Here is a 24,793-nt window from a genome sequence, read left to right as displayed (position 1 = left end):
ACTAAAAATGAAAAGTAAAAAAAATACCGAAAATATGTGGAAAAACCGAAAATTTGTCAAAAAGACAAATTTGTACAAAGGAAAAACATTTTATCTAAAATAAAAAACAATTTTCACATAATTTGTAATTATATCAAGTTTTATTATTATTTTTCTTCTCTCTTATTTTGTTCTGTCAAGTGACGAAGCATTGATGATGATGATGATAATAATGATGTTGATAATAAAAAGACGACAATCACCTGGCCTTTCCGCATGAAATAAAAAAAAAAGAAAAAAGAAGAAGTGAAAGAGAAAAATACATTGCATCTCGTAAAGTACAATCAGTGAAATTGTTTAAAAAGGAGCGGGGTGCATATTGGAGAGCACGCGACACACAACTCCCGTTGAAAAGAGATTAATCGCGCAAGCGCATGGACTTGCGATATTACCCTGTCGCGGTAAACTCACTCGCGCAGCGCACCGCATGCCATACACAACCACTAAACTACACGCTCTTTCGCTACTCCGTGCTACCACGCGGTTTTTGCAAAAATCAAAACTTTTCAAAAAAAAAAAACGAGCGACAAACCCCCCATCCCACTTTTTTTTAATTATCCTTCTTTTCTAAAAACAAAAAAAATTCAGTGAGTGCGCGCTCGACCCCCTCCCTCTCATCACCCCCCTGAAGAAAAGACACTAAGTGACTCGAGAAAGTATACACAAACAAAAGCGAAAGTCAAAAGTGGAAAATAGTCTTCCAGGAAAATCGTGTTATGTATTTTCGGGGACTAAGAACAAAGTGAAAAAAGCGATTGTAGTTGAGTGATTGTTTTATTTATTTTTTTTGGGATGATAGACAAACGAGTGGAAGATTGGTGTGTTCAGGCTATGACCGTACAGGAGTTAAAACCGCGCGGCAGCGCTGACATTCAACAGCAACAACAACAACAACAATCTTCCGTTGATATTCTTAGTCCTGAAATTGTGGAAAATGAAAAGGAATCGTCGCAAACTTATCGGATCGCTCATCAGCAGCAGGACAGCGAGAATCTTTTGGGTAGAGTTCTAGCCGGTGAGTTTTTTTCTACTTTGAAAAAAAAATATTTTTAGCGATTCACTACTTGTAGAAGAATTAGTGTTTAAACTTAGTAGCTACAGTTTTTCTAAGGATAATCAAATTGAGACAGTTTGTAAAATTTTGTCTTAATTATGTCCTTAGAAAAACAGTTCGCAACACTTGATTCGATTTTTTGTTTGTCCTCCGAAAAACAAAGAAAGAGGTAACGATTTATGAGAAAGAATTAAAGGTTTAGTATAAGGAAGTAAACATTTAGTGGAAAGTGAACCTTGAATAGAAAGAAGTAAACATTTCGTAGAAGGAAAGAAACATTTAGTAGAAAGAAGTAAACAATTAATAGAAAGAAGTAAACCTCCAGTAGAAAGAGGCTAACAATTAGTAGAAATAGGTAAACATTAAAAAAGAATTAATGATTTAGTAGAAAGAGGTAATGATTTAGTAAAAAAAGAAGTAATGATTTAGTAAAGAAAAATGCAACAAATTGGAAATGGTAATTGTGTGGGGATTTAGTGAATAGAAGAAGTAATTGTGTGTGCGGCGATTTAGCGAATTGGAAAAAAGTAAAACTATTTTAATGTGTGTATGAATGACGTATAGTTATCATTTACCGTCGCACTGACTTAGCGGAGGCGGCAGTTTCACTTTCCAGCGGTGGAATGTGGGTCGCGGCACCCGGGTAGGAGGCCAGTTCGTTGCCCTCGCGAACGGCCTTCCACTCGGCGCTCACAATTCTTTCACGCGCTCGGCGCATTTTGCTCGCGGCGATCGGTCCTAGCCTAGATAGTGCGCGTCGAGCCTCACCACACTTTCCCCCCTTTTTCAATTTTATTCCTTGCCCCCCTCTCTCTAGGAGACACTATCTCTCACTTTCAGAGAGAATTCTCTCTCTCTCTCTCTCTCTCTCTCTCTCTCTCTCTTACTCCTTGTGTTTTTCTCTCTTACTCTCTTTGTTTCTATCTTGCTCTCGTTCGCTAGAGAAAAACAGTGGGAGAGAGAGAGAAAACCAAAAGGAGAGGAAAACAGAGAGAGAGAGAGAAACACAAGGAGTAAGAGAGAGAGAGAGCTTTGTTTCAATAATCCCCAACCGACCTCCCCTTTCTATCTTTGGGATCCCCTCTCCTTCATATGGATTGGGATCTCTCTCTCTCTCTCTCTCCCTGTCCCCCCACTCGGAGGTCCTCTCTCGAGCAAGAAAGTGGGTCGACGGGGCCTTGGCGCGAGGCTAGTTCGTTCACCCTGTTCGACCCGTAACTGGGGCAAGATGAAATTAACCGAGCGACCCCTCTCCCGATCGTCGAGTCGCAAGAGCGGCTGAACTCCGCGAGACTCGGGTCAACGAACTCCAACTGGGTTTCCCTCCCTCCCACCACACCGCCTCACTCACTTGCAACTATCCGCACGGATAATCCCCCACCACCATTGGCCACTCATCGAAGGTCACCACTACTTGTGTCATGCATTACGCTTGTGTATTTTATACTCTTTATATACACACACTGACTGCTGTCAGTGGAGTGTGTATACATTATACGCACTCGGTTTTTATAGTAAATAAGATTATAAGACTTTGGTCCAAATTGATGAGCTACCACATTTAATGGTCCCTTTCAATTATCTCCAATTATAACCCCACCCACTCGTCACCCCTGAAAAAAAAACTATCTTGTGGACTTTTTTGTGTGTTGACACTAAATGAGGGAATGAGTAAAACATTTACTGTTTTAGGGGTTCGTTTGTAAACTTAGCACTTTGGTTGGAAATTTTAACCCCCTCACTCTCCCACTTTAAGAGAAAAAAAATATCGCCACAGTTATTTTTTTTTAAAAATGGCGCTTTTTTTCTATTATAGTGGTCAATAGGAAGGACCTCCCCCCACGCTCTTGAAAGGCTATGAACGAACCCTAATTTAGAAGACGCCCTTAAAAGCCGTCCATATTTTCCGATAATTTCTGAAAATTTTGACTCGCCCCCTCGTAAAACTATTTTTAATAGCGTTACGTTTAAAACGTAATTAGTGCCATTTTTTTGCTTATCGTAACAAATAGCTTGATTTCTCCTCCCTCCTCCCTACAACGTTAAGCGTTACGAAATATCGTCCATAAACTACGTTACCAATTTTTCATTAATATTAAATCCCCTCCTTTCCTTGTTACCATTTTTATAGTTTTTTGGACCCCCTGCCTCCCATAAATTGGTAACGTAGTTTATGGTTGTTGGCCCCTATGAGTGACCCTAAATTAAATTATCTAGCACTTCAAATTAATATTTTAATTAATTTCAATTAATATTTCAAGTTAATATTTCGAAAAAAAGGGATTTTTTACTCTCTAAATCCGAATTAGTAGAAAGTTACTAAGGGGCCATATTTAAATTGTACGTAAAACTTCAAGGGGTTGGGGGGTTCAAGATCTTTGTTACGCTCAGAATAAAAATGGAACCAATGTATGTAAAAGTGTGTTACATGGTGGAGGGGGGGGGGTTAAAATTTCAAAAAAGCGCTACGTAATTTAAGTATGGCCCCTAATGAAATGACGAAAAGTCGTTCACCAAATGATGTAGTAATAATTTTACTAACAAATAGTGGAATTTTACTAATTGTTAGTAGAGCTTTACTAATTGCTTAGTAGAATTTTACGAACAATTAGTAGAACTGTTTTATTAATAGTCGATAAAACAGTTTCACTGATTCATTTAGTAAAATAGGTAACTTTGAATTAGTGAAATTCTACTAAAAAATTAGTAAATTTTACTTAAAATTAGTAATTGAGTGATAAGAGTTAAATCCTTATCATTTATTTTACCACACTGTAAAAAATTTAGGGAGTTAACGGACTCGGGAGTTGGGAGTGAAATTTTTCGAGTTAAAAATCAACTCCAAAAGAGAGTTAATTTCTAACTCCCTTCATTCAACACCCGCGCGAGTTATTTTTTCCATGGGGAGTTAGCATTTGGGTGTTAAATTTTAACTCTCTTTATTTAACTCCCCTGGCATTAACTCCCCAATGGGTGCGACTTTTATAGAATCCCCTGGGGAGTTAAAATTTAACTCCCTTTTTTTACAGTGTACTAAAATTAGTAATATTCTACTAATTAAAAAGGGGAAAAGTTGTCCATGAAAACTATCAAAAATTAGTAAAATTTTACTATTTGTTAGTAGAATTCTACTAATTCAGATTTAGAGAGTAGTTAATAAAAGAAATTTTTTTTAGGGGGCAAATTAATGCTTAAAGAGAAAAAATATAAAATTTATTATTATAAACAAAATAGCACTTGAAACGAAAGACGGGAAGGAGTTAAAAATCCCCAAAAATAGGGGCTATGTACTGAATATGGAAGAAACACCCCCCCCCCCCCTATTTTTTGTGAATTAAGATACGAGTGACAAAATTTATGAAAATGGGATTTTTTTATTTTGGGGTTGTCATTAAACAACAAACTAGAGGGGAGGGCTAAATTTCCAAAAATCGGGGTTACGTATTTCATAGAAAAACCCCTATTTTTTTAAAAAAATGTTTGACACTGATCAGGAAAAGAAACGGAAATTTACCATTTTAAGAGTTGCCCTTAAACTACGTATAGCTCTTTAAAGAAAAGACGAGAGAGGTGGGGTAAAATTTTCAAAATAGGGACTATTTAGTTTAACGAAGTTCCCATTTTTTTGGGATGGGAAGATGCTAAATTTAAATTATTATAATTTAAATATTTTGAGTAGGGTTTGAAGGGTTTGACGGTACTTAATTTTTGAATAATAATGAGGCAAAAAGGGGGGTTAAAATAATTTATTGTGGGGAATGAAGGAATTAAAGAAACTTGAAGTTTTAATTATAAAGGGGCAAAAGGGGGGTTAAAAAAAATTTAATTTTTAATAGAGATTGAAGGGACAAGAATTTTAAATTATAAAAGGGCAAAAAAAGGTTAAAATAATTTATTTTTTGTGCGAGAGTGCAGAAGGAATTGCAGAGACTTGAAGTTTAAATTATAAAGCAGCAAAAGGGGGGTTAAAAAAATTTAATTTTTAATAGAGATTGAAGGGACAAGAATTTTAAATTATAAAAGGGCAAAAAAAGGTTAAAATAATTTATTTTTTGTGCGAGAGTGCAGAAGGAATTGCAGAGACTTGAAGTTTAAATTATAAAGCAGCAAAAGGGGGGTTAAAATATTTACTTCTTTTAGTGGAGATTGAAGGGATTAAACGAGCAAGAATTTTGTATAATGAAAAGGCAAAAATAATTTATTTTTTGAGTGGAAGTTGAAAAGATTGAATTTCAAATTATGAAGGGGCAAAAAGGGGGTTAAAATAATTTAATTTTTAGTGGGACTTGAAGAGATTAAATTTTGAATTATGAAGGAGCAAAAGGGGGGTTAAAATAATTTATGTGGATGTTGAAGGGATTGAAGGGACTTCAAGTTTAAATTTTCGTGGAGCGAAATGGGGGGTTAAAATTTTAAGGAGGGGGTAATATAATTTTTTAGTTGGATAACAAGGGGAGAGTGCGTTTACACGCTCAAGAGAGTTGGAAAGTGGAAGTAGGTGAAGGGAGAGGGGGGATTATACGAATCATTACAAATCCTGGCACAGTGAGAATGTATATATGTTGACCCACACATTCAGAAATTATTCTCGAGCGTTCTTTGGCATTACGTAAGTGAGTTACGTTACGCGCGCCATTCTTACGTTACCTCGGACGGAGAAAGTATTCTAACCGAGCCACTGGCTCACGATTACTCTCTCTCTCTCTCTCTCTCTCTCTTTCTCTATCTCTCTCTCGGTCTTACATTTCCCGGACGAGAGTAGTAGGCTTTCACCATTATTACCTACTAACTTTGCTCATTGTTTCTCGATACAATAATACACTGACCTACCGCACGGACTTTAAACTTACTACATTTTCATAGAATTGTCAAAGTCATATAGATAAAAAAGATGAAGAATTTTCAATTCTTTTGATTTATGATTTAGGAATTAGGAATTATTCAAAAACGAAAAGAGGGGTCAGGAAATTTTTTTTTCGAGTCTTAGTGAAAATTTTAAATGCGACAATATTATTTGTTAAAAATTAGCTGAGAAAATTCTCAGCTAATTTTTAACAAACTGCCTTAAAATTAATATCCTGAATTAAGGACATCTAGTTAATTTGCATATTAAGACGAAAATTGGTCCAAATTTTATACGCTCTTCGTAATAATTTAGATCTGAAACTAATTTGCATTATACAATAATAGCTTTTCAAGTGAAGACTAAATTTATTTTCATAATATTCTGTTAATTTTTGATTTTTGTATTATATTTCAGAATAAGATTTTCTTTCCATCATCTAAACGTTCATCATTTTTTGCATTTAAATTAAAGCAGAAATTAATTTTTATAAATATACTTTTTTTAGATCTTTGACAAAAAAAAACTTCACAAAGTTCTATTTTAAATAGAAAAAAAATAGAAGAAAGTTTTGCTCGAAATAATTAAACTTACTTTTCATAATTGAAAACAAAGAAACACTGACAATTTATACAATATAAAGTTGAGAATGAAAAATTAAAAAAAAGAATGTTTGAATTGATTTTCAATAGCGAGTGTTTTGCAACGTTCTCAATGCTAAGTTTTGAAATTTTCAGGAGAAAATAATTTGGAGCACGTTAGGTGAGAGTAAATCAGGTTGCCTATGCAGTATAATGCAACATGAAATCTGTGAGTTCATGCACCCTGTGCCCGAGTTCCTGTTCTGGAGCACGTAGGCAACCCGGATTACTCTTTTACGTAACTTCTGACCTCCTGATTTCATTTTTTAAGAACCACAAAACTTGAAAATTATTCATAACTTCGCTAACTATGTTATTCTTTACAAAATGTAGAATTAAACTACACACACATATATATGTGGAACCAATTATAAATTCTCGTTAATTATTTCTTTTAAATTTCTATTTTTAATTCTTCTTTTTGAACTCGTTTTCTTTTCTTTCAATTCAAGTTCTGTCGATTCAGTTCCAATTTTTGAACATTCATTTAATTCAATTTCTATTGATTCAATTCGATTTCTATTAATTCACTCTAACTTCTGTTAATTCAATTCGATTTCTGTAAATACAATTCAATTTCTGTTAATTCAATTCGACTTTTATAAATTCAATTTGATTTCTGCTAATTCAATTCAATTTCTATTAATTCAATTCGATTTCTGGTAATTCACTCGAATTTTTGTTAATTCAATTTAATTTGTATTAATTCAATTCTATTTCTATTGATTCAATTCGATTTCTGCTAATTCACTCGAATTTTTGTTAATTCAATTTAATTTCTATTAATTCAATTCGATTTCTATAAATTCAACTCGATTCATTTTATTCGATTCGATTTTTAAAAATTAATTCTATTTCTGTTAATTCACTTTGAATTTCTGTTAATTCAATTCAATTTCTATTGATTCAATTCGATTTCTATAAATTCATCTCGATTCATTTTATTCGATTCGATTTTTAAAAATTAATTCTATTTCTGTTAATTTAATTCAATTTCTATAAATTCAATTCAATTTCTTTTAATTCAATTCAATTTCTATTAATTCAATTCAATTTCTGTTAATTCACTCGAATTTCTTTTAATTCAATTTAATTTCTATTAATTCAATTCGATTTCTATAAATTCAACTCGATTAATTTTATTCGATTCGTATTTTTAACAATTAATTTAATTTCTTTTAATTCAATTTAATTTTTATAAATTCAATTTGATTTCTGGTAATTCAATTCAATTTCTATTAATTCACTTCAATTTCTGTTAATTCACTCGAATTTCTGTTAATTCAATTCAATTTCTATAAATTCAATTCAATTTCTTTTAATTCAATTCAATTTCTATAAATTCAATTCAATTTCTGTTAATTCAATTCAATTTCCCCGCGTGGAAATGAAAGTACGGGCAAAGTCCAGCAAAGTCCATCAAAGTACAGAATAGTATGGGCAAAGTACAGTAAAGTGCGGCTAATGAGCGTTTCCCATACTTTGGAATGTGCATGGTTAACAACGATATTTAAAGTACGGGGACAGCTCGGCAAAGTACGGGATCAAGAAAATAGGTTTTTCGGGAATATTTTCGAATAGAGAACTACACCAAAGTATTTGAGGCCAGTTTTTTGGGAAATATTAAATCAGAAAATTCAAAATCTGAATCTTTAGAGTTCGGCAAAGTACAGAAAAGTACAGCAAAGTATGGGAGAGTAAAAAAATATTTTTTTTTTGAAATATTAAATTAGAAAATAAAATTCTGAATTTTTGGAGTTCGGCAAAGTACAGAAAAGTACAGCAAAGTATGGGAAATTTAAAAATTAGTTTTTTTCGAAATATTAAATTAGAAAATAAAATTCTGAATTTTAGGAGTTCGGCAAAGTACGGGAAAGTATAGCAAAGTATGGGAAATTTAAAAATTAGTTTTTTTTGAAATATTAAGTTAGAAAATTTTAAATCTGAATTTTTGGAGTTCGGCAAAGTACAGAAAAGTACAGCAAAGTATGGGAAATTTAAAAATTAGTTTTTTTTGAAATATTAAATTAGAAAATTTTAAATCTGAATTTTTGGAGTTCGGCAAAGTACAGAAAAGTACAGCAAAGTATGGAAAATTTGAAAATTAGTTTTTTTTGAAATATTAAATTAGAAAATTTTAAATATGAATTTTTGGAGTTCGGCAAAGTACAGAAAAGTACAGCAAAGTATGGGAGAGTAAAAAAATATTTTTTTTTTGAAATATTAAATTAGAAAATAAAATTCTGAATTTTTGCAGTTCGGCAAAGTACAGAAAAGTACAGCAAAGTATGGGAAATTTAAAAATTAGTTTTTTTCGAAATATTAAATTAGAAAATAAAATTCTGAATTTTAGGAGTTCGGCAAAGTACGGGAAAGTATAGCAAAGTATGGGAAATTTAAAAATTAGTTTTTTTTGAAATATTAAGTATAAAAATTAAAATTCTGAATTTTTGGAGTTCGGCAAAGTACAGAAAAGTATAGCAAAGTATGGGAAATTTAAAAATTAGTTTTTTTTGAAATATTAAATTAGAAAATTTTAAATCTGGATTTTTGGAGTTCGGCAAAGTACAGAAAAGTACAGCAAAGTATGGGATATTTAAAAAATAGATTTTTTTTATATATTAAATTAGAAAATTTTAAATCTGAATTTTTGGAGTTCGGCAAAGTACAGAAAAGTACAGCAAAGTATGGGAAATTTAAAAATTAGTTTTTTTTGAAATATTAAATTAGAAAATTTTAAATCTGAATGTTTGGAGTTCGACAAAGTACAGAAAAGTACAGCAAAGTATGGGATATTTAAAAAATAGATTTTTTTTATATATTAAATTAGAAAATTTTAAATCTGAATTTTTGGAGTTCGGCAAAGTACAGAAAAGTACAGCAAAGTATGGGAAATTTAAAAATTAGTTTTTTTTGAAATATTAAGTATAAAAATTAAAATTCTAAATTTTTGGAGTTCGGCAAAGTACAGAAAAGTATAGCAAAGTATGGGAAATTTAAAAATTAGTTTTTTTTGAAATATTAAATTAGAAAATTTTAAATCTGGATTTTTGGAGTTCGGCAAAGTACAGAAAAGTACAGCAAACTATGGGCTAGTAAATAAATGGTTTTTCGTAAAATATAACCTCATAAAATTAAATTTTGGAATTTTGGATTTTCGTAAAGAATATGTCAAAATGTAGAAGAATCTTATTGCTTGATAAAATGGTGTGTTAAAGAATTAAAATCAAATTTAAGTTTCCGTGTGTGCAGTATGGTCAATGTTTTACAAAGTACAGCGAGGTAAGGGTGTGAAATGAAATTTTTTTGTATATTACCGTAATTTGCCGAACTCCAAAAATTCAGAATTTTATTTTCTAATTTAATAATTTAAAAAAAAATCTATTTTTAAATCTCCTATAGTTTGCTGTATTTTCCCGCAATTTGCCGAACTCTAAAAATTCAGAAATTCAATTTTCATATTTAATATTTCAAAAAAAACTAATTTTTAAATTTCCCATACTTTGCTGTACTTTTCTGTACTTTGCCGAACTCCAAAAATTCAGATTTAAAATTTTCTAACTTAATATTTCGAAAAAAACTAATTTTTAAATTTCCCATACTTTGCTGTACTTTTCTGTACTTTGCCGAACTCCAAAAATTCAGAATTTTATTTTCTAATTTAATATTTCAAAAAAAAAATATTTTTTTACTCTCCCATACTTTGCTGTACTTTTCTGTACTTTGCCGAACTCCAAAAATTCAGAATTTTATTTTCTAATTTAATATTTCAAAAAAAAAATATTTTTTTACTCTCCCATACTTTGCTGTACTTTTCTGTACTTTGCCGAACTCCAAAAATTCAGATTTAAAATTTTCTAATTTAATATTTCAAAAAAAACTTCTTTTTTACTCTCCCATACTTTGCTGTGCTTTCCCGTACTTTGCCGAACTCCAAAAATTCAGAATTTTATTTTCTAATTTAATATTTCAAAAAAAACTAATTTTTAAATTTCCCATACTTTGCTGTACTTTTCTGTACTTTGCCGAACTCTAATAATTCAGTTTTAAAATTTTCTAATTTAATATATCAAAAAGAATCTATTTTTTAAATATCCCATACTTTGCTGTACTTTTCTGTACTTTGCCGAACTCCAAAAATTCAGATTTAAAACTTTCTAATTTAATATATAAAAAAATCTATTTTTTTACTCTCCCATACTTTGCTGTACTTTCCCGTACTTTGCCGAACTCCAAAAATTCAGAATTTTATTTTCTAATGTAATATTTAAAAAAAAAACTAATTTTTAAATTTCCCATACTTTGCTGTACTTTTCTGTACTTTGCCGAACTCTAATAATTCAGTTTTAAAATTTTCTAATTTAATATATCAAAAAGAATCTATTTTTTAAATATCCCATACTTTGCTGTGCTTTCCCGTACTTTGCCGAACTCCAAAAATTCAGAATTTTATTTTCTAATTTAATATTTCAAAAAAAACTAATTTTTAAATTTCCCATACTTTGCTGTACTTTTCTGTACTTTGCCGAACTCTAATAATTCAGTTTTAAAATTTTCTAATTTAATATATCAAAAAGAATCTATTTTTTAAATATCCCATACTTTGCTGTACTTTTCTGTACTTTGCCGAACTCCAAAAATTCAGATTTAAAACTTTCTAATTTAATATATAAAAAAATCTATTTTTTTACTCTCCCATACTTTGCTGTACTTTCCCGTACTTTGCCGAACTCCAAAAATTCAGAATTTTATTTTCTAATGTAATATTTAAAAAAAAAACTAATTTTTAAATTTCCCATACTTTGCTGTACTTTTCTGTACTTTGCCGAACTCCAAAAATTCAGAATTTTAATTTTTGTATTTAATATTTCAAAAAAAACTTTATTTTACTCTCCCATACTTTGCTGTACTTTCCCGTACTTTGCCGAACTCTAAAGATTCAGATTTTGAATTTTCTGATTTAATATTTCCCAAAAAACTGGCCTCAAATACTTTGGTGTAGTTCTCTATTCGAAAATATTCCTGAAAAACCTATTTTCTTGATCCCGTACTTTGCCGAGCTGTCCCCGTACTTTAAATATCGTTGTTAACCATGCACATTCCAAAGTATGGGAAACGCTCATTAGCCGCACTTTACTGTACTTTGCCCATACTATTCTGTACTTTGATGGACTTTGCCCGTACTTTCATTTCGACGCGGGTCTATTGATTCAATTCGATTTTTATAAATTCATCTCGATTTCTGTTAATTCGATTGGATTTTTAAAAATTAATTTAATTTCTTTTAATTCAATTCAATTTTTATAAATTCAATTTGATTTCTGGTAATTCAATTCAATTTCTATTAATTCAATTCAATTTCTGTTAATTCATTCGAATTTCTTTTAATTCAATTTAATTTCTATTAATTCAATTCGATTTCTATAAATTCAACTCGATTAATTTTATTCGATTCGTATTTTAAAAATTAATTCAATTTCTGTTAATTCACTTTGAATTTCTGTTAATTCAATTCAATTTCTATAAGTTCAATTCATTTTCTTTTAATTCAATTCAATGTCTATAAATTCAATTCAATTTCTATAAATTCAAATCAATTTCTGTTAATTCAATTTAATTTTTATTAATTCAATTCAATTTCTATTAATTCAATTCAATTTCTTTTAATTCAATTCAATTCCTGTTAATTCGATTCGATTTTTAAAAATTAATTCAATTTCTGTTAATTCAATTTAATTTTTATTAATTCAATTCAATTTCTATTAATTGAATTCGACTTCTAATAATTCAACTCGATTTCTGTTAATTCGATTCACTTTCTGTTAATTCACTTTGAATTTCTCTTAATTCAATTCAATTTCTATTATAGTTAAAATTTCTATTACAAAAAATGTTTATTATAAACTCAAAAAATTCCCTTTTATAAAATACCTTTTTTTTCTTAAAGTTTCACTTTCCGTATAATTTTTCAACTGAAAAAATACTTAAAATTTTTTTCTATCAACGTATTTTCAACATATGTACAGAGAAAAATATTTTTCAACTATTTCTTTTTGTATATTTTTTTTCTCTAATTTCTATTTATAAACTACACGTTCAATTTAAACCAGATGTTTTACAATATTCTCTTCTAAAAAAACCTTTCTCTTTCGTTTATTGGCGCCCTAAATTATAGCACACCACGAAAAAAAAATTGAGTCATTTTGAGAAGGGTCTCACCACACACAAGGAGATTGAGAAATTCCCTGACAAAAAAAATTACTTTTCTCTTTCTCTCTCTCTCTCTCTCTTATTTCGCACTACTTCCTGGTTATTTGTCTCCTTCATCCGAAGACATTGAACTAACACAATGTTACATTTGAGGATTTTCCGGTTTTTTCATAGAAAATAAGAAAAAAAGTTTTTTCTCCTCATCATGAAAGTCAACTATTTTTTTTGCCACCCCCCATATGTATTTGAAGTCTGTATAGAAATCCTTAATTTTCAGTCTCTTCCTTTCCAGAGATTTATGAGCAGTGAAACCCTTCATTTTTTTTGCACGAGAGAAAATTTCCAGAGCCTTCAAAAGGGGCGAGAGTGGAGTCAATAAAAATTGATTGACCTTTTCTTTCGTTTGACTTTCCTCGTGTGTATGAACGGACTATATATAGTACACGATGTATATATTTATATACATGTGTATATTACTATTATTTTACTATATTCATTATTATTACTATTATTTTTCTACATTTATTATTATTCTTACTATTATTTTTCTAAATTTATTATTATTTTTTTATTCAATATTTTACTCAATACGAAATATCACTAAAAAGCAACTGTCGAAATCACTTTCAAAGTGACGAATGTTTTCTTATTGCATGTCACTATGACGATGACGTTGACGATTTCAGCTAACCTCAAAAGTTGGCTCGGGCATTGGCCTGGCCTCCTCCCGGTCTTTGATGACCTCGATCACCACTTTTATCCCCCACCACAATAATAAAACGATTCACCGAGATTATAACTTTAATACACATTTTTCGAAAGAGCAATCTTTTCAAAAGAAAAAAAAATTTAGATTCAGTTCATTGACACTTTTCAATCTTTTATTACATAATCTCATCATATATTTGCTGTATAAACAAATTATATATTAATTTAAGTGCAATTAATTACATAAACAATAATAATAATAATTTCAACAATTTAATACCTAATAATGTAAACAAATTATAACTAATTTTATATATAAATATAACAGATTATATTAATTTTAATATAATTAATATTAATTTTAACATAATTAATTACATTAATTAACATTCCGCGGTTTTATTCACTTCACGTTTTTTATAAAAAGAAAATGACTAATTACGTGGACACCATTCTCCAATTAGCAATTTTTCCAAATAACTGATTTGAATTGTGTTCTGAAAAATATTATCACCTCATTTGTTTCACATTTTTTAACGACTCTTAATTGGATCTGTTGATTGCCGTTTTAAGGGCATGTTATTCAGTGGTCACGTGCCCCATATACTTTACTATGAGTCACGTGACCCCTGAATAACATAACCTTAATATGATGGTTATTTCTAACAATGATAGTTTATAATATTATTATTATTTTTTTTTATTATATTTTTATTGTTGTTATTTTATTCTCACATTTTTATAACGAATGAGAAGTTCTTTGATTTTTATTATTATTTTTTATTATTATTATTATTATTATTATTATTATTATTATTATTATTATTATTATATTAATATCGTTATTGTCGTAGCTATTATTTTTTATTATTTTTTTTTATACAAAATAAGTAGCAGCAAAAAATAATAATAACATTGAACCTGAAGTAGAAGAAAGTTTATTATAATTAATAAATCATTAAATTATGCTTGGGGTTGTTCACAAACTACGTCACACTCCCAGGTGTGAGGAGAGGTCATTCTATGTGTGCCGAGCTGTTGGAAAAAATGATCTTTTCTATGTAATAAATGTATAAAAAAATATTATAGATTTTATAACAATTTTTTTTTTTTTTTTTTTTAAATTTTGTTCATTTAGTTTATTTATTTATTCCAACGCTATACATTTTTTAATATTGACTGAAAAATTAATATAATTATTGATATCGATCTAAAAGTTTGATGTTAACTACGCAGCAAATTGTTTAATTAAACTGCTTTGATCAATTTTAGTTGCAAATTTTAATTAATATTTGAGTCAAATTTAAAAGTTTTTATACATAATAGTCGGTAATTTGTTCGTGAGCAAAGGATGTGGACTAAATTAGTAAATAAATAATAATACAATATTAATTTGTAAATAAATAAATTTTTTAGTAATAAATTAGTAAATAAATAGGTATAATTATTAATATAAATTGATAATTTAATAATTATAATTTATTAATTAATTTATTTTGTATTTTGTAATAAATTATTAATTAGAATAGAGTTAAATTACTTTCAGAGGCAAAGTTATTCGAACAGAAAAAATTTCTATTTATTAAAATAAGAGTAAAGAAGAAATAAAAGTGTAAAAGAAGAAAATGAAAAAGTTGAACTACAGAATTAATTTTTTGCAGAAATCAAAATTTATTTACAAGTTTAATTTTGACTATATCGATGGAAATTTTTCTTTCGATTGAAATATTTGACAAAAATAAAAATCACTTTTCTAACGAAAGATAAAATGCTAAATGACTCCTTGTATCAACATAATTATTAAATTCACACACAATGGAATATTTTTAAATAAAATTTTAATTTACAATGAAGGTCATGTATTATAAAAACGCAATGTTACTAAAGCTTCTTTAATAAAAGTTCGAAAATTGTTTTTCATATTCTTAACCTCTCTTAGGAATTGAAAAAGAGAGAGAGAGAGAGAGAGAGAGAGAGAGAAATTCTATTTCTAAATCATCGAGGTACATATAGAGATATCAAAAATTCTAAAAAAGAAATTCGAAATATTTTTTCTCCCCATTGCAGTGATATGGAGAAGTACACATATATATATTATTATTACAGTGGGGTTAAATTTTTTTTTCGTGTTTATAAAAAAAAAGTGCGATAAGGAATCGATTTCGATTCGCTGTGCTCTTTCCCTTTCTTCATCCCCACCAACTCTCCTGCTCTCTGCACGAGTTGTATGAGCATCGCCCTCGACTCTCCAAGGTGAATAACCTCCAAGTAGGTCGCGGCTCTTATCACTCGCATTTGGACTCTTATCAGAAGCGCTCGTGCGCTTCCATCCGTTGTACACATTGCAAAAAAAAAAGAAAAATAAATGCTCACAAACAAATGTACAGTTACCGATTTACTATATAGCATATGTATATCTATATATATTATGCCTTACGCAACTGAATTAATTTCCCCTCATTCATTAGGGTCGCGACTCTTTTTATTCATCAGATTCATCTTCAAATATGTGAACATATATAAATCATTCTCCATATTCTCATTCGAATAGATCGAATAATATAATTCATAAACAAATTTAATCCTTCTAAAGAATTAATTATTAAATAAAAGAATTATAAATAGATTTATGTTTAGTGTGAGTAAATAAGCGATAATTATAAATTGGGATTCTTTTTTTTACTAAGTTGATTGCATTTCTATTGTAATTATTATTACTGCTATTATTATTATAGTAATTTATATTAGATTTATTATTTATATTTATCATATTAGTATTTCATTTGTTTATTATTATTTTATTATTTTATTTACTTTTTACTTGTGACTTGATTATTTTACTTATTTATTCTATTTAAATTAACATTTTTTTAGCATTAGGAGATAGAAAATAGAGAAGAGTAATTATTATAACAATAATTATTATTATTATTTCAAAATAGATTTTCTTATTATTATTATTTTTTTTATTTGATTATTTTAATTATTTATTCTACTTTTAGTTATAAACTATTGTAATTTAATTATTATCTCGTATTATTTAAATGATTGTTATTACAGTTTTTACACTTGATAATTAATTTAAAAAAGTAGCTTTATTTTTTAAAACTTGTTTGTTTAAATTATTCAAAAATACGATTAAATTTAAAAATAATGTTTAAAAGTGAAAAAATAAAATTCATCCTAAAGTATAAAAATTATTTCAATTAAATTTGACAACATTTCCAATTGAAAATTGGAAATTTAATTTAATATTTTTAAATAATTATTTAAAATTATTAATTATTAAAATTATTATTATTTCAAATTAAATTATTCAAAACTTCAATAATTTGTATATATACCTTTATTTATTAAATTTTTTGAAAATAATTGAATAAATTTTTGTTAAATTAATATTTAAATACCAAGTTATTTATTTTTCGACAGCAATTAATATTATAAATAATTCATTTTTTATAACAAATACTTAAATATTAATACAGTTTTAAAACAATAAACATTTTTAAAGACAGAAAATTTTAAAATCTTTAAAAATGTAATTATTTCTAAAACTTCTTACTAGAAATCTTTAATTATTCAATTGTTGAATTATTATTTTAAATTTTAACTGAAATTCATTTTAAACTCAATTTTTGTTATAAAGTTTTACGAGAATTCAATTATTTCAATACAAAAATAAATTATTCATAGAATTTTGATTATTTCTGAATGTTTGAATTTCTGTAAAGTATTTCATTAAAATTATTAAAAATATAATTCAATTCTTTCGAAGAATTTTAATAAAATTTTTAAGAATAATTGAATTTTTCTTGCGATTTACTATATAAGAAATAATTGAAATTCTAAGAAGAATTTTGTTATTTATGAAAATAATTGAATTCTTGCAACGAATTTTATAAACATTTTTTAAATAATTGAATTTCTTCTTTTGAACAATTTTATGAAAATTGTATTTCAAATAATTGAATTTTTACAAAGAATTTGTATTATTTATCAAAATAATTGAATTTTTACAAAGAATTTGTGATGCACAAGTTTTGAACGTTCAAATGAACGAAATATTTTTTATTAAAAATATTTTCATAAATGACTAATATTGCAATAAATTTGAAATTTTAATTTTCACTTTGAAATTTTATAAATAATTTTTTTTTATTGTTAAATAAATTATATTATATTATTAAATTATAGGTATTATTAAATATTTCAAGAAGAAATAAATTATATTTGTTTATTTAAACGTTCAAAACTTAAATTTTATTAAAAATTTTTTTAAAATAATAATTGAATTTCTTTTGTAAAATTCTATTATATAATAGTAGATATTGAAAATAATTGAATTTCAGCAAAGAATTTCATTACTTAGGAAAATAATAATTGAATTCTTGCTTAATATTTTCTTACAATTTTTGAAAATAATTTTTTTTATTTTGAATTATTAGCGACTTTAAAGTTTAGAGTTTGAACAAAAAGGAAAAAAGTAGTTTTTATTGTCACAAATCTGAGAAAAGTATCTAAATAGTAGCAAGTAGTAGTAAATAGTAGGTTTTAGTACATAAGTGCGAAGTCTGTTTTTATTATTATTTTTTCATTATAAGTCCGAATTTTTTTTTAAATAAATATTTTTTTAATGAAAAAAAGTGGTAAGGAAATAGTACAGAGTAGTTCTCTTTACCTTTTTCTAATATCAAATTATATTTTAATTACTTTAATTATTTATTCTATTTATTAATTTTTCGAAAAGAGGGGGGTGGGGGGGTACAGACTAAAATGGAATGAATCGTTTATAATTGAAAATTATAATTTCACTTTATTCGATACGTGTATTATGTGAAATTGGTAGTCACGGTTGGTCAATAAGAAAGCAAGAGTGGTTTAACCAGGAAGCTGAAGTGAAGGCGGTTCGTCCGGATGCCGTCGAAAGGGAAACACTGGGTCAGAGAATGATCTCTCCTACCTTTCTCAGGAAACGATTTACTCTCCTGCGTTGATGATACAAGTTTCATTTCTTCCTCTCACTTTCTTTCTCGATATTTCGATGACTTTCCCTCTCGACAACGATTTCGGTGTTCTACTTTTTCTGTCCCCTCTACACTTTGTCTTATTCCCCTCATCTTTCTAATAGCCGAAATAAAGGAAAGACATATAAATTCAAGATAGTCAAAATCTCTTTGTTAGAGGAATAAAGGAAATTTGTTTTTTACTTTTATTTATTATTTATATCTATTTATTTACTTATATTTTTTTTAATATAAATATTCAAAAAGACAGCTGAGGGAAGTGAGCTTAACAATTTTCTTCAAAGTATCAATCTGATACTAAATTGAATCAAATTGATGCTGAAAATTTAGATCAATTTTTTATTTGCTCCACATTTTTGATATTCGTTGCAATTTAATACTATTAAGTCTTGTCTATTGTTTCATTATTAAAGTTTTTAATTTAATTTGAATTAAAAAAAAGGACCGTTTATGAGTAAGGAAATTTAATTTATTTACTGATAAAGGGGTTTTTTTTGTTGTTTAAAATTGTGTTTCACTCTTGTTGTTTTTCGGAGTTTTTGTGTTTTATGATGAAAGTTCGATTTGAGGGGGGGAGGGTGAGGAAAATTGGAATAAAAATAGACAAACACTAATGGATTTTTTTTTCTAATGAGTGACAGGAATTGTTATTTTCCGGGAGCGTAAATTGAGCGTCGACAATTATTCTAACTCGGCAGCCACCCAACAAAATGTGAGGGTGCAAGGGATGGAGGCTGTTGGGTCAATGACCTATGACCCACCGGGAACCCAGTATCGCCTATCATCCCCCACTCTAAACTCTCTGCTCTAAGTATAGGATTTCCACCAACCTGTCTCCCGTGCTCCAGATATTCTAGCTTCTGTATCTATATATACAGATATACAAATATACATCTACATTTATGTGCATGTATAGTTTATACGTATACACTAAATATACGTATATATATCTATATATCCCTTAAATGCGTATATATATGCGCCATGTCCCATTTGGGTCGATTCGTTGTAGCCCTTAGTCAACTATCCTTGTCCCTTCTTCTCGAATACCCTGAAATTCGGCTCTCCTCGTGTTTATAGTCCTTCGAATATTCCCGGTCTTCATTCCCAGTTGCCCGGGAAACGACAAGCTCACCTCATGAGTGCCATTTGACTCTACCACCCCCTCTCTATTCTCTCTCTCTCTTCTCTCTTCTCTCTTTACGCGTCACGTATTCGACAAAATTCTCTACAAAAACACATAAACCGGAAAATGAGAACTTGGAAAAATTTTACTCGCCCTCTAATCCTTAATATTTTCTTCTACTTCTTTTTTTAACCCTGTTGAACCCTGTTGATTTCTTCTTTTGTCTTCTCCATTTTTAAATGCAGATTTATAGAATTTTTTAATTGAATTTAAAGTTTTGTCATTTTTTTTTTTTTAAGTAAAAGTAATCAATTTTTTCATATATTTAACTTAAAAAAAATGACAAAATTTTAAATTTAATTAAAAAAGATTACAGGACAAAAAATCCAGACCGAAAAATCCAAGAAAAAAAGTCAAAAGTTCAAAAAATCCAAAATAAAAATGTCTAAGGTTAAATAATCCAAAATTAAAAAAAAATCATGTGAAGAAGACACGTTTTTACTTTTTACGCTATAAAATCGAAATTCAAAATAATGTTAATGTTAAAATCGCAAGATTTTAATTATTTACATAAATAATAGTATTCTTCGCAAAAATTCAATTATTTTCATAGATAAAAAAATTTCTAGAAAAATTTCAATTATTCTATATTATTTTGAAAACAATTATATTCCAAGAAATACAATTATTTTCAATAACAATTTCGATAAAATTCTTTACAAAAATTCAATTATTTATTATTTATTTATTTATTTATTTATTACTCGATTAATTTAATTATTTTGAGAAATTTAAAATGTTAAGTTTACCTACTTTCGATTCAACCATTAAAATTGCAACCATTTAAATTTTTATATCCAATTTTTTCCATTGGATTTTTAATTTCTTTGAACTTTTTGACCAGGACAAAAGATAATTCCAAAGTGTAACTATTTTTTTTATTTCTTTGAATTTTTTTTTGGACTTTCTTGTCCGGATAACGAAAAAATTAGTATTTTTTAAAGTTGTACCTCAGTTTTTCTGCAGATATCAAATTGAGACAAAAAACGAATCAAAAACGTTTCCTTGGACATACTATGTAACGGTTGTAAAATAAATATAAACAAAGATTTTTGAAGTTTGATGAAGAGAAAATTTGTTTTGGATTAAGAATAATCGTTTTCCACCAGTGTGTCAAGTTTTTTGTTTAGAATTTTGTTTGAAAACCTGCGAGAGAAAAAAGGAAATTAAAATAAGTGAACAAAATTGATCGTAAAATATATATTATGAGAAAAATGTGGGATTGAAAAAAAAGTATTGCAGCTTTGTCGTTTCGTTTGCTCATGAAATTTTTCTATTTTTAAAATTATTTTCTCTATAACTGAATAGGATCGAGGCAAAAATAGAAAAAGATTGGTAAAAAAATATTTATAGAATTATTTTATTTTTTTGTGGAACACAGTGTGAAATTTTGTATTTTTAAAACTTGTTTCTATTTCTTTTTGAAAATCAAAATTTACAATCTTAAAGAATGAGTTCAATTTTTGAATTTTTATTAGCTTTTAGTTTTTGTTTATTTATTTATTTTTTTGTTTCTTTGTTTTATAATAGCAATAATAATAATATTCCTTGTACGATTTTCTACGAAATTTATAATTTCCTTTAGAATTGAAATTTTAATTCTCTCATGTAAAATTAAATAAATTCCACTAAAATTGTTCACTAATAATAAAATTAGTAAATTTTTTTTTAAATTTCAATCATTTTCACTGAAACTTTAGTAAAAAAAAGTACTATACTATTTTAATATCAAAATTTCAGACATTAATTCAAGTTCCACTATTAACTTTAAATTTATTAAATTGCAATAAGATGGTACCGAAAATTGAATCATAATATGATCCAACTTTTTATTGTCAATTTGATCTTATTTCCTGGCAATTTTATTCAAATTTTTATCAGTTCGATCTGCATTGATATCAGTTTGATAAAAATTTTTTCTATCAATTTGATACCAATTTGATTCAATTTGATTCAATTTGATTCAATTTGTAACAATTTGGTCCAATTTTGGTAACTGTTTGAACTAAATTTTTTAGTATCAATTTGATCCAATTTGTTATCAGTTTGAAACAAATTTTTTTGTATCAATTTGATCCAATTTGGTTTAAATTTGATTCAATTCGGTATAAATTTGATCGAATTTGGATCCGCAGTTTGAACGAAATTTTTTAGTATTAATTTGATCCAATTTTGTATCAATTTGATCCCAAAAACAAGAAACCAGTTTTTTAAAAATTTTCCCCTATAATTCCGATACAGAATGAATTTCCCCAGACTTTTCAGGACTAAACTGAACAAAATAAAAATAATCTCCTGCAATAGAACATTGAAAATTTTAGGATCATTCTAATTAAAGGAGAAAAAATGGTACTTTTCGAGTAAATACGATACATTTGACCGAAGGGCCGGGGTAGGGAAAAAAAGAGAGAGACGCTCAGGGGTTGATTTGTGGAAAAGTAGGATGTGCGTCATCGTTGGAAGTACCTCATTGAATTGTAAGAATTCTTTTTTTTTTTAATTTTTTTCTCTCCAGCGATGAGGAGAAAGAGAGCATATATAAAAGAGAGATCAGTAGATGCATTTGTTTGAACCTTACGCAGAAGTGAAACGATGAGAGAGTGCAACTAACAGGGTGGATGGCCTCAATAACGTAAATTATCCCAACTAAACGTAGGCGGGGTGTATGTATGTATATCAGTGCCGAATGGCCCGCGAAAATAGCAGAACGTAAGCACTGCTTTTTTGGGGGGGAGGAAAAGGGGCGGTCCTCTGAGGAGGTGGAAAATCCCCCTTCCCCCCACCGAGCAGGGGGAAAGTGAGGAGGGGGAGGCAAAGTTGACCCAGTTAGGGTGAGTGGCACCCTAGTCGGTCAACGAACTTTTGACCTCGGTGCTCGCGCACTACAAATATAACCTAACCATCAAAACCAAGTATTTCTCGCACTCTTATTAGGCTTCACGCTTCTGATCTGTATATGTATATACGTGTATAAATAAATTTTTTTATTCTATTTTTATTGTCATTAAATTCTAAAAATAATTACGTGAATGGTGAACATATTCGTTTTGTACTATACTATTTTTTTTTTAAATTTTAAATTTTTCTAATACCTGTTTTAGTATTTTTTTAATATAGTATACTATAGTATTTTTTTATAATATACTACAATATACAAAAAATTAAATTTTATTGATTTATTTATAAATATTTTTAATTTAAAAAAATTATAAATATTACATTAAAAATATTAAAATAAAATATAAATATCAAATTAAATATAATATACGATTTAGAAGAAAAAATATATATTTCAAAAGAAACTTTTTATAGACTTTCGTTTAAAAACATTTTTCTAAAGTTTCTTAATGTAGGTACTTAAAAAAAATTCTATCAAAACAATTTATTGTTTTTCGACTAAAAATAAAAAATTCCTTTTAATCGTGGATCATTAACGTTTTAAACTTAATTAACATATTCTAAATTATATTTTTTATTATTTTATAAAATTAAATTTTTAATTCAATCACTATTAGTATAAAATATACTTTTCTAAACTTACGCGGAGAAAGAAATTTCTTTTATTCAAATAAACAAATAATTGTCTTTTAAAAAATAATTTTTATCTGCTCTCTGAATGAGAAGATGAATTAATTTTTCTCTGTTGAAAAAAACTAATTTTATAGTAAATAATTTAAATAATTTAATTTAGTAATTATTAATATTTAAATTAAAGCTGTTCCATTTTATAGTATAGAATTATTTCGTAATTAGCAAATTGATATTAATTTCATTTTTCTCTTTCTGTTTCAGGTGAGTTTTCAAATTGTTACTTTTAACGGTTCAATAGTCTGTGAGTATTAGAACAAATATCCAATAACAGCCTAATTAGTAAAAATGTTTACTAATTTAAATTAATAACTTACTCTTTGCTTTTAATTAGTAAATTTAATTAATAAATAGTAATTTCTATTAATTTATTTTAATAATAATTTTTAATAATAACTTTTTTTACTTTAATAATAGTTTTTAATTTATAACTTTTTGCTTTTGAATTAGTATAGTTTACTAATAAATTAATAGAAATTACTATTTTTATTAGTAAAATATACTAATTCAAGAGCAAAAAGTCAGTCACTAATTCTAATTAGTAAATACTTTTACTAAATGAAATTTAGAGAGTAATTTAGTTATTAATTAGTAATTAATAATTACTTAATGATTAGTAATTAATTAGTAAGTACTAAATAATTCGTAATTAATTTGTAGTTAAATTAGTAATTAATAAATACTTATTTAATAATAAGTAATTAATTATAGTTATTAATTAGTAATCAATTTGTAATTAGTTGAATTAGTATTCATTATTTACTATTTACTTAAAATTTTTTGTAACTAATTTAATTTGTCGAATTTGATTAAAAATTTGACTTTAATTGATTGAATTTGACAATATTCTTCGTTACTTATTTGAAAAAATTAGTTATTTTCTATTAGTAATTTTTTTTCACTAATTGGTAATGAAAAACAAACGTCAAGATTCTGCTTAGAATTATTCGTTATTACAGTTATTTTGTTATTATAATTAATTATTTTTATCTAATTCAAATTTAGAGAGTAAGTCGATTAAATGATATATCTACTTCAAATGCTGAATAAATTATTGGTTCAAAAACAAATATAGTTGATTTAAATAAAAATTATTTGGCTCAAGTAAACAATAAAATATAATAAACAATAAAACATAATAAACAATACAATTATTTATAATTTAAAATTTAAAAAATTTACTATATATTTAAAAAATATAAAAAAGTAAACAATAAAAAAATAAATAAAAATTTTAAAAACAATTAAATAAGGAAAATAAATAATAAAAACAAAAAAAACAATAATCAGTTATTTTTATTTGTATCAAATAATTTTTTTTCATCTCTGTATTTATTTAAATGTTATAAATAAATCGGAAAAATTTTTGTCTCAATAAATTATATTTTTAAAATTCTTTTTTTTTCCAAACTCGTTTATATATTGTTATCAGTAAAGCGTCACCCTTGTCCATGAAAAGAAACCGTGTCAAGAAACCTCTGTAATTTCTTATCGAAAAAA

At 27.2% G+C, this 24,793-nt stretch overlaps 1 protein-coding gene across 1 annotated transcript in view; it reads left to right on the top strand.

Annotated features, from left to right (window-relative positions):
- Positions 1-497: 497 nt before the first annotated feature.
- Positions 498-24,793, top strand: part of LOC122513083 (nuclear hormone receptor E75) — a 126,560-nt gene continuing 102,264 nt past the window's right edge. Inside the window, exon 1 of the mRNA XM_043629319.1 lies at positions 498-1,054. Coding sequence (XP_043485254.1) covers positions 832-1,054 — 223 coding nt within the window. The 5' untranslated portion in view covers positions 498-831. The remainder of the gene's footprint in view (positions 1,055-24,793) is intronic.

Source organism: Leptopilina heterotoma, unplaced genomic scaffold, assembly GCF_015476425.1.
Source record: "Leptopilina heterotoma isolate Lh14 unplaced genomic scaffold, ASM1547642v1 Lhet_134, whole genome shotgun sequence".
Classification (NCBI taxonomy): Eukaryota; Metazoa; Arthropoda; class Insecta; order Hymenoptera; family Figitidae; genus Leptopilina; species Leptopilina heterotoma.
This window is presented reverse-complemented; position numbering and strand designations above follow the sequence as displayed.